A 10,794-nucleotide genomic window follows, 5' to 3' on the forward strand; every position below is an offset into this window, starting at 1 on the left:
CAGATATGTATCAACTATTATTGGAAGATTGTTTGATAGGCATTACTTAGAAGTTGACGGATGACAAGATAGACACAATTTTTTATGGATAACAACTTCTTTAATACTGTAAAAGGCGACGTTTCGGTATAGATCCTTATACCGTTGTCAAGCAAGACTTGCTTGACAACGGTATAAGGATCTATACCGAAACGTCGCCTTTTACAGTATTAAAGAAGTTGTTATCCATAAAAAATTGTGTCTATCTTATTATTGGAAGAGATAGCTTATAAATACTGGCACTGGCATTTTATAAGCAATCGTCAGAAAAAATCTGAAACAAAATAATTCAAGATGCAGAAGCTTTAGCAATTGTCCAAAAATAAACTAATATCACAATATTAACAAAATGCTTAATTAAAATCCCTTAGCAAAGATGTAATAAAATGTAGCAAAAGAACTAAAACATGAGAGTATTTCTGATGTCATCTAGGAATACAAATGAATGTGTGCTTCTGGAGGTAACCAAATCACAGGTAATATATATATATATACACAACTAGTGTACAATCCGTCAAACTGAAATGCCACAGCACGACATGTCTACAAACATTGTTAATATCATGAATACTGATGCTCTATGATGCATTGTCATGGCAACACAGGTCATGTGACATCACAACGCTACTACAGCACAAAATCTAGCACTTTTAGTACACAGTGGTCTCGATTCTTCGCCGCGCTTGAGTTCGAACTTTCAGGCTGCCATTTGTGATGGGTGATGCTGGTCGCCTGAAAGCAGAAGGATTCAGAGAATGGCAATCACGGACAATTTAGGTGTGGTATTTCAGTTAGGTCACAATAAAAACATTTTGTTTCAGGCAACCCCCTAGCCTGCAAAATAATGAAACAAGACTGAAAGGTTTGTCAGTACCAGTACTTTTTTTTAAATGTAAATGTCCCCCAATCAACATCTGTATGTTTGTTGATCTGTAAACATTTGCAGTTGATCATATATGAATCTTCCTACCCACTCAGTCTCATAGGACCCGAGTCCCTTGCCAAACACAAAATAGTATCACTGATGGCCTCATCTGATAAGTGATTGCACAACCATGCTATTTCAAACCAGAATCTCTCAAATAAAGGTTCCATAATACAGTCTGTCATTATGCAAATCAAACTTTTTGTTATCCGATATAGTGAAGTGTGTGTTACCTGATCTTGGCCCGGTCTCTGAGCGTGGTGGGCGTGAGGGCGGCCAGAGCCTGCATGTTGGCTGTCAGTGCCTCCACTTCCCGTCTCAGGCGTGTCGGTGTCTCCACCATCTGTCTGCAATATACATACATCACACTGATTCAGACTCATACATAGCTCTGAAAAACATACTTTAGGACCCTCTTTTTTAAGCAATTGGAACATTCTTGCATATTTTTCAATATAGGGCTGTATTTGAACACTTCAACATCAGTAGCCTCAAACCAGAAGCCATTGCTGGGCGGGTTCGTTATGTGACGTCTAGCTTTGTCAACAAGTTTGTTTGTTTGTTGTTTTACTGCCTCTCAGCAATATAACAGCTATATGATGTCAATCTGTAAATAATCGAGTCAGGACCATACAATCCGGTGAATGACACCATGAACATCAATCCACACAATTGGGATCGATGACATACATCAACCAAGTCGGCAAGCCTGACCACCCAATCCTGTCATCTCTTACGACATCCATAGTCGCCTTTTACAGCAAGCATAGGTTGCAGAAGACCTATTCTACCCTGGATCTTCACAGGTCTCTTCAACAAAAATATGTAGAGACTAAAATGAAACTATCAACCAAGTCACCAAGCCTGACACCCAATTCACATAAGCGGCTCTTACAGACAGCATAGGTTGCTGGGGACCAGTTTTAACACAGAACATCCACATTCCTAGACGTTCAATCACATCAACCTCATCTGTCATGAAGGAAACAAAGCCTACCCTTTGCCCATACGGGGTCCATGTCTGGGTGCCTTCACAAGCTCCTTAGGGGTCTCTATGTAGAAGGGGGAGTAGATCTTGGTGTTTCGGTACGGAGGGGTCTTCCCAATGGTTCTCTTCCCCGCCCGAGTGGGTGTCCGTGGGGACATGCCTTTCTTCTCCTTCAGTCTCATCTTCCTGCGGGTCGACATGCGGAATTTCTGGAAAAAAATTAAACACATAATTATCTTGATTACACTTAGAATAATCCTTAGTCTCTGAAAAATATTCAATTTTGATTAAATTGAAATGGAGCCCCAGTCAGATGGGAGGATTCAGAACCTGAAATAGTGGAAAATTTAGACTTGCTTCATAGAGAGCTATAGGCATAGCATTACAGTAAGGGCTGGTCGGAGAGAAAAATATTATAGTTGAGGGACTGAGACAGTCTATGATCACCTACATCTAATCAAATCAGCTTTCACTGAAAATATAATGAATCTAATGATATGTTATGTTATTGTATTGTTTGTTTGTTGTTTAATGCTGCACTCAGCAATATTCCAGATGTATGACAGTAGTCTGAAAATAATAATGTCTGGACCAGACATTGACACCATGAGCATCAATCTACACAATTGGGATATGTTGACATGCATCAACCAATATCAGTGAGCCAGACCACCCGATCCCGTTAGTAGCCTCTTACAACGAGCATGGTACCTCTTATGGCAAGCATGGGTTGCTGAAGATCTATTCTACCCCGGATCTTTACAGGATTAATTACAAAGACAGACAATCCATGAAAAATAATTATCAAGCACTACTAATGTTATTTTCCAGCTTGTGAAACCAAGTAAAACCAAACCAAAACAGATTCCAAAAACGTGTGTGTCGTGTTGGTATGGGTCGAAACAGTCAATTACTACAAGGCATTGTTGAGACATTTCATTATCACTATTGACAACCCTCTTTAATCTCCTTGTTTATTAGCCCACCATTATCACTACAGTTTGAAAACAAACAGTAACAGCTCAAAAGGTTTCCATAATCGTGATAGTGGGTTTGAAAGTTCACACTTCCTTGCTTATCAAATCTGAAATAGGGCAATATCAGTCTGTATTTCCCTCAGGTCAAAAGAGACCCGTGAAGATCCATGTAGAGAATAGGTCTTCAGCAACCCATCCTTGCCCTAACAGATGACTATGCTTGTCATAAGAAGCGACTAACGGGATCAGGTGGTCAGGCTCACTGACTTGGTTGATGCATATCATTGTATTCCAATTGTGCAGATGCTCATGATGTCAGTCACTGGTCCAGATTTGATTACTTACAGGCCGACGTCATGTAGATGGAATAATGCTGAGTATGGCATTAAACAACTACAAACAAACATCAAAAGACTGATGATTTGGTATGGATGGTAGTAGTATAAATGTTAATTTGGACTGTGTAACTTGTATTTCACAGATTACCATCACCATGGTTACAGACAAAGATGCTTTAATGCTTAGCTTGACACTACTGTATTTAATCCAATGCTAAAGAAATGATAATTCCTCTGAATTTATCAAAATAAGGACAAAAGCACCTTTCCACCATTGTGTCTTGAGCCAGGCTTCCACTGGTCCTCAGCTGAAAATCCTAAATACATCCCTGGCATGTTTACTTTGAGCTCCTTGAAGGATTGACACTGATGCATCAAGCCACGTCTCTGATTACTGTCAGTATAACACTAGACACATATCGGGTTACCCCTTCAGGGATTTAACTATACCTGTGTTCAGAGGCCCTCGACCCCAGGTCTGTAAGAAATGTCAGAACAATTCACAAAGTGGAGAAAAGAGTTTCCCAATTCATGTTCATATACTTAACTAATGTTATGGCTTGTATTTCACTGATATTAGGACTGAGGAAAGGAAAGGCTTTGATGCATAGTTTTACATTATTGCTTTGAATGCAGTGTTAAAACACCTTTGAATTGCAATTTTATTTTAAAAATCCCAGCTTTGAACAAAATAACTATTCTCAACTTTTGACAGAAATAATCAGATATACCATATTCAACGTAATAAGTGCCCTGCTCTAATAAGCACCCGATATTTGCTAATATATTGGCTAGTGAACAGTCCTTCCAATTGGCACTGCTTCCAATTGAGCCAGGTACACAAGACTCGTGTTTTTATGCACCCTTGATTATGGGCAATTAAATTCTGGAAAAATATATTTATTGTATATAAACATTTCAGGCTGTAAGCATAAACCACAAAATTTATGATCTTTCGCCTGTTCCCCCCCCCCCCCCCCCCCCCCCCCCCCCCTTTTCTAATTTTGAGAGAGACTTAGGTGCTTATTATGTCGAATACGGTATTTAAATATACATTTGACATATTTTGAGAAACAATTTTGTGTATCATGGAAAGATAAAAATATCCCGATCTAAAGTGGAGTAGTATATTTTCTTCCCAATTTGCCTGACAAGGGCCCTCAGTTTGAAATCCCTACCTTATCTTCAGACCCCAGCCACATGGCCAGGGAGTCCCACATTTAACACCCAATGATGCAACCCATCTCCAACACTCTAACAACTCAAACAGCTCCCATGGGGCACCTAGCCCCAGGGCATCCAGACAAGGACTTTGATTAAAGGGGCCAGCATGGCCCTGATGGACAAAGGATGACCTATCCTAGGGGTGTGTGTACAGCCTAATCTCAGGCCACTCAGTGGGATCCAGAATCCATCTGGGTTGACCGGTCCACAGACTGGACCGTCCAAAATGACCATGTGTTGCAGTGAATAATGTGCATCTATTTAAGCATGATGTTTGGGCAAATAACCAATTACAGGATTACTTCAGTGTTTACATGGGATGTAAGGGGAAATGCTAGCAATTAAATTCAAACATGAACAATGGTAGCTTGAGACCAACTTCAAAGGCTGCCCAAATATGTTGATGTAAATAGACATTGATAAGTGTGCCTGTTTAAGTAGGGCCATTTTGTTGCCAGACTTCTAAAGTTCTATTGTACAAAGAGTATCTAATTTGAGACTGTAGCCATGTGCAAATATGGCTGGCAAGAAATTGTGCAATTGGATTGTCTTAGATGTAATGATGTAACTCTGTGTCATAAATCTGTCAATCATTGGGAAATAAATGAAGCTGAAGTAACAAGTACAGAGCCTGGTTATTTCATACTATTCAAAGTTGCGTGATCTGGATTTTGACCTTTCAAATTGCAAAGATAGACACCAAATGTTGTCTAGTTTTGTTGAAAATTGATATTCTCGGCATTAGAAATTAGCACTAGTCCCACAGTCCTTGCCAAACTGGCCAACAGTTAAGTTATAATAAGGATTAGTTGAAAGTGCAATTTTTAAGGGTTTTGCTACATGTTATTATCATAAGGACAGGTCTTTCTTGTTTACTGTTAACTTATCACATTTAAAGTTTGCTTGTTGCGTAGCACCACACTCAGGAATATTCTAGCTATATGACAGCAGTTTGTAAATATTCAAATCTGGACCCAAGAACCCAGTGATTGACATCATGAACATTGCTCTACGCAAATGGCTAACGATGACATGCATCAAACAAGTCAGTGAGCTTGATAACCTGAGAGTTGCCTCTTACAAGCATGGGTTGCTGAAGACCAGTTCTAACCTGGATCTTCACGGGGGACACTTTAAGTAGTAATGTCAGCCACAGGTACATTTCTTTAGAACTTCAGACAAATTTCCAGGCCAATAAGCTAAGATGCAGGTATCAATTCAAACACTCATGGTTCATGGGAGATCAATAACAAAGATATATATAGATAACACTCTTGGAAATACATTTGTTCATTTCATTAAAAACTTATTTCCTTTTCGTCCAATCAAAAGTCTAGTTTAAAATACAGAACTACCCAATTTGGTATTTGAAATAAGCATAACATGGTAACTTCATTTGTAGCATTTACCTTCTTACATTTTATGGTCTGCAGATATAGCTTTCCACGTTCATTTGCAAAATGTTATACCGTTTTTTCTTAGTTTCAGAAACACCATACTTCTTCAATGATTATCATTTATCAAGTGTTTTGTTAGTCCTTACAACATATTGATTGCAATTTGCGATAGCAATCAAGTCAGAATGGACAACAATATTAGTTCAGTCTTTCTGAACCCTATAAAGTTCATGTTATCAAAACAAATCTGCAACCAAGCCCATGACACTTTTATTCCCAAAATGTTTAACATCACATTTCAAAATCACACATCTAACAGCTGTGACATGATAGATTTTTGGGGGGAACCTTACAATCACATGGTCATTGTCATTTCACACCTGTTGCCATGTCAATTCTCACCTGGCCACGATGTTCCAAGTCCACTCGTCCACATCGTTATCTCTTTGTTCATAGGAACTTAGCTGATCTGTGTGCTTGGGGTTATACCAATTAGCTAGATTAGGTCAATGTTTACAAATGCATTAAATCTTGGAGGGCGGTTAAAGGGCTAGTTTGAATAAACCTCTGTTATGTACAAAACAATATTTACATGGTAATTTAAGCAGAAACAGACTGTCTGAATGAATCTTCACATCTTGTGATGAGATGACTCCATTCTCAATGACCAAAGGAAATCAACAGTAGAAACTAACATTTTTAGCCCACTAATTCTTATAATACTATAATAACTATTGGGCAGTTTGGCTAGGACTAGTGCCAGTTTCGTACGATGGGAATGGACTCATCATCATCATCATCAACATCATCATCAGTGCAAAACTTTGTCAGCATCATTTTCAGTTGATCTTCGTGTTACATTCACTATTTGTAGCTGAGCATAACAGTAGACTGAAAAGAATATTATTAGACAACGTCTTTGGACTTGTCAACAGAGTTGTTTCTCGTTTCACCCAATCTTTATTCCTTTGAATGTTTTCGGGGGTCACTGTTTTTTACATTTTAAACACATTGTATTGTATGTCAATCAGTGATAGTGACTGCTAACAATAACAAGTAGACTTGTTCCTGGGAATAAAACACACTTTTTTTCAGATATAAATTATAATATTGCCCAACAGTGTTTACCATGCAGGTTTTCTTGAGTTGATCATTGTGTTAACAGAGTTAATACCAGATTAGATCCGGGGTAAGGTGACAGCGTTAGAAATTGGCACTAGTTCTATAGTCCTAGCCAAATTGCCCAAGAGTTGAGGTATCATAAGGACTAGTAGAAATTAGCCTGTTTTAAACCACCGACCATTCCAATCAAGTATAAATAGCACTTTACCACAGACCACCATTTATAACAAATGTTAAAGTTAATTTGTTCCACTGGTCTTGAGAAAATTTACTAGACTGTGGCCATCATCAACACTTTATGCATTCAACAATAGTGTCTGATTTTGAGGGTATGATAAAAATGGATACAAATTCCTCTGATTCTTAATCAGTATCTCAGATGTACATGTACTGCAATAACATATCAAACTAAAGATGCAATGTTCATAAAATGCAGTGATAGAAACTAACAGTGCTCATAACATATAGCCAAACCTTTAAAAAGGGCAAATTTCTACTAGTCTTTATGATACTTCAACGTTTGGGCAGTTTGGCAAGGACTACAGGACTTGTGCCACTTTCTAACGTGTAATGTTTTATTCATGAACAAGTCTTGAGTCTGACCTAGTTTGAAAGCGGCGGCTATTAATTCATAAAACATATCCCCAGGATGGTGACTCACTTAGCATAATGTGAAGTTGGGTCTCAGACAGGATGCCAGTTGCCTGGAGAACAGGTATATTTGGAATTGTAAACATGTGTGCTGTCTTTCTTGGACAATTGTTTTTAACCGATATCTTGAATATTCAAATATTTATGTGCACATGTTTGCAAACTGACACACGGAATAACTGACAAGACACAAACCACTGCACATTAAATTGTTATAAATTTTCTGGCCAAATATATTCATACATTTTGCCCCACAAAGTTTATTGCTCTTCATTTTAAAAGCACCAAAAATGACATGATTTTAACAAAATAAACTTAATACGAAGTTCAAATAATACACAAAAATTAAAAAATACTAATTAACCAGAAAATATCAAAGTGTTCAATTCCAATGGCATTTATTTTCCTTATAGTCTGGCTTAATATTTAATAGGGGGGGGTGGGGGAAACACAAAAACCTGTTGGTGATTCAGACTGTCCAGCTGACATCCTGTCACAGAGGATGAAATACAAGCTTAGTTATTAAAACCAGTTTGAAATGTGCGCCCTGGTGACAATGGCCAATTGGAATGTGGTGTCTGACATTGTTACAGTTCTATGACCTATGATGAGCAAGCAGGAGCTGGGAAGCTGGGCTTGAATGGGATGTCTTGTTTCCCAGAACACCTCATTATACTGCTATTCAGGCGTTTCATTGTGTTAATTCCCCAAAATAACTCTTAAAAAGTATGCACTTCAGGAAATGGAACACTAACTTCTAATGCACAATTCATGGTCAAATTTGAAAAAGATTGTAATTATCTTCTAATGCATCTAGTTAGTGTTATAACGAGGCAGGATGCTGAAGGGTCATGTAACCATGATTACAGTCACACTGAGTCAGGGAGATGAGAGTCAAGTGGCCCCTGTCATGCCTGTAAGCTTCCAGTCTCTATAATTAATCACATAAACAGATGAGTCTGTAACAGCTTATTTCTGTTTCAAATTCAAATATAGACACTATTTTGTCAAGTGAGACACAAGCAATTGAAACAGAAAATTATGCTACAAGGCCTAAAGCTTTTGTACAGTGCTGTGTTTCAGCTCATTTGTGTGGCACAAGAGATGACATTGGATATATATCTTGGTTCCTAGATTCTTCTTACTAACTAATAGTTATCAATATGAAAATGTGAAGTTATCAAAGAACTAACTTTTATCATATAATATGTTTGGGCAATTTCATGTCGAATGAAATTAGGCCCAGATCTTATTTTACTTAGATCTAGATGCAGTTTTTCCGTACCATAGAAGAACTGATCATTTGTAATGCATTAGTGATTATGTATGAAGTCACACATGATATGGTCAGTTAATGTTAGATGTCTAAATATCTAAAAGCTACTATCAATGTCGATATCCTCAATGGACTAATTTTTAAACGGCGATTAATGAACAATTTAAAGGGAAGGGAAAATCGGGGTTACACATTTCATATGATCTGTTCTCAATAAGTTAATCTGTAATCAACAGCAATAGCGTTAGTTATTCAGTCTCACCTGTCTAATGTTTCCCACTGCATCTCTGACGGACTGGGTAACTTTGGAACCACGTCGTGGCAGCCTCACTTCTCCTCGATCGTCGCTGTTGGACGAGTTACCGTCCGAATTTCGTCGCTTAGCGTATTTTGGTGTACTGAAATAGTCTGTTTGAGTTCCATCAAGAACACTGTACCGTTTTCCACGAATGGACATTCGCAGTGCCTTCTTAATAGTCGCCATTTCACTATGATCGCCGTAAACACGTTGTACAAAAAAATCCCACTCCTTTCAAAACAACCGCCAAGTCTGTCAGGTCACTTGCACATGTATGGCGATAGGATGTTAGTCACGTGACTCTGTTATTGACGGAAGTACTGTGTACCTAACGACTCCTTTTATATGTCCTATGTGAGCAATACTGCAGCCGTAGACTTTCTGATGGTCCAATCAAACCGGATGTAATTAGCATAATGACTGTGTATTTATGACTGTGTACATAAGTGTCACGTATGACGTGCTCACAAATTAATTAACAACCGGTGTGTATATTGCAATCAGTTTAGCTCATTATACGATCCCATCTGATTTTATGGTATGGCACGAGGAAATTTAAATTGTCGGAAACGTTAAATCCAGGCAAAATAGTGATATTTAATGTTCTTTCTTAAAAGGTGTTGCATACAACACATTTGTGTTTTTTCAAATTTTTGATGGCCACCGGGATAGAGAACACCATGGAATAATATGTCTCGGTTTTAAAAAATCAAACCTCATAGATTTCACACCAAGACTGGTAGATGGAAAAAAGATATTTATAGGTTACTCGTAATATCTGATATGTCATTTTAGGAAGTTCTTTTTGACGAGTGTCAAACCTCATCATAGTTTACTTCCCAAATTAAGAGTTATTCTGATGCAAAGAAACTTGGTAGCTGAAATGAAGGTTATGGAATCTGTAATTTACTGCAAAAATATCAAATCAAACAATTTTGAATGAAGTCTTCTGTGTAAATCATCTTACGTCCCTAACGAATGAGTGAGTTATAATACAACGTCCCATCAGCAGCATCACGATATTGGTTTGAAACACAATCACTTCTTTAGAAATATAAGAAAATGATGTGTTAACTTCTTAGTCTTATATTCCCAGCAGCATCTGTCTCCTAAACGAGCCATGTTTACATTTGAAGTATTATTTTACAAAATCTTGTTTCTGTTAAATAAAGCCACTAGTTTAAAAAAACCGACACTTTATCCATAAGTTGCTTGTATATTTCTATTAATTTATTGCCATGTTAACATCTTAAGTATAAGTCTTTTGGGACTTTCTTAAATTTGAACCAAATTCCCAAATCGGGTCATAACGTATTATCGTATTTATCTCACATTCATGTATTCAATGCAGATGCCCAGGAATTTGCCCCGGGCTTAATTTTGCAAGTTAAGCGGAAATTTCGGCAAAACGCTTTGAAATCCCTGGAATTAAATGCGAGTCCTGGATGATGACTCTACCAGCAACACATAACATACAAAGCATGTGTATTAATAATAAACTATCAGTCTGTCTGTGATCCCTGACGTATATTATAGAAGGGGACGTCCTTGTTTGAATC

General features: G+C 37.8%; 1 protein-coding gene across 1 annotated transcript; it reads right to left on the bottom strand.

Annotated features, from left to right (window-relative positions):
* Positions 1-253: 253 nt before the first annotated feature.
* Positions 254-9,497, bottom strand: LOC139455448 (uncharacterized). The gene is made up of 4 exons (XM_071236997.1): positions 9,200-9,497; positions 1,962-2,161; positions 1,198-1,311; positions 254-771 (listed from the first exon to the last, which is right to left on the bottom strand). The coding sequence occupies exons 1-4, from the start codon at positions 9,419-9,421 to the stop codon at positions 690-692; spliced, it is 618 nt and encodes a 205-aa protein (XP_071093098.1). The 5' UTR covers positions 9,422-9,497; the 3' UTR covers positions 254-689.
* Positions 9,498-10,794: the final 1,297 nt, after the last annotated feature.

Source organism: Haliotis cracherodii, unplaced genomic scaffold, assembly GCF_022045235.1.
Source record: "Haliotis cracherodii isolate W230 unplaced genomic scaffold, xgHalCrac1.p SCAF_11, whole genome shotgun sequence".
NCBI classification, from domain to species: Eukaryota; Metazoa; Mollusca; class Gastropoda; order Lepetellida; family Haliotidae; genus Haliotis; species Haliotis cracherodii.

Excerpts from the sequence above, each read along its gene's own strand:
- LOC139455448 (XM_071236997.1), bottom strand. The coding sequence starts at position 9,421 with ATGGCGACTATTAAGAAGGCACTGCGAATGTCCATTCGTGGAAAACGG. Across the intron at positions 2,162-9,199 it reads CAGTGGGAAACATTAGACAG|AAATTCCGCATGTCGACCCG; the intron begins GTGAGACTGAAT and ends ATTTTTTTCCAG. Across the intron at positions 772-1,197 it reads AGAGACCGGGCCAAGATCAG|GCGACCAGCATCACCCATCA; the intron begins GTAACACACACT and ends TTCTGCTTTCAG.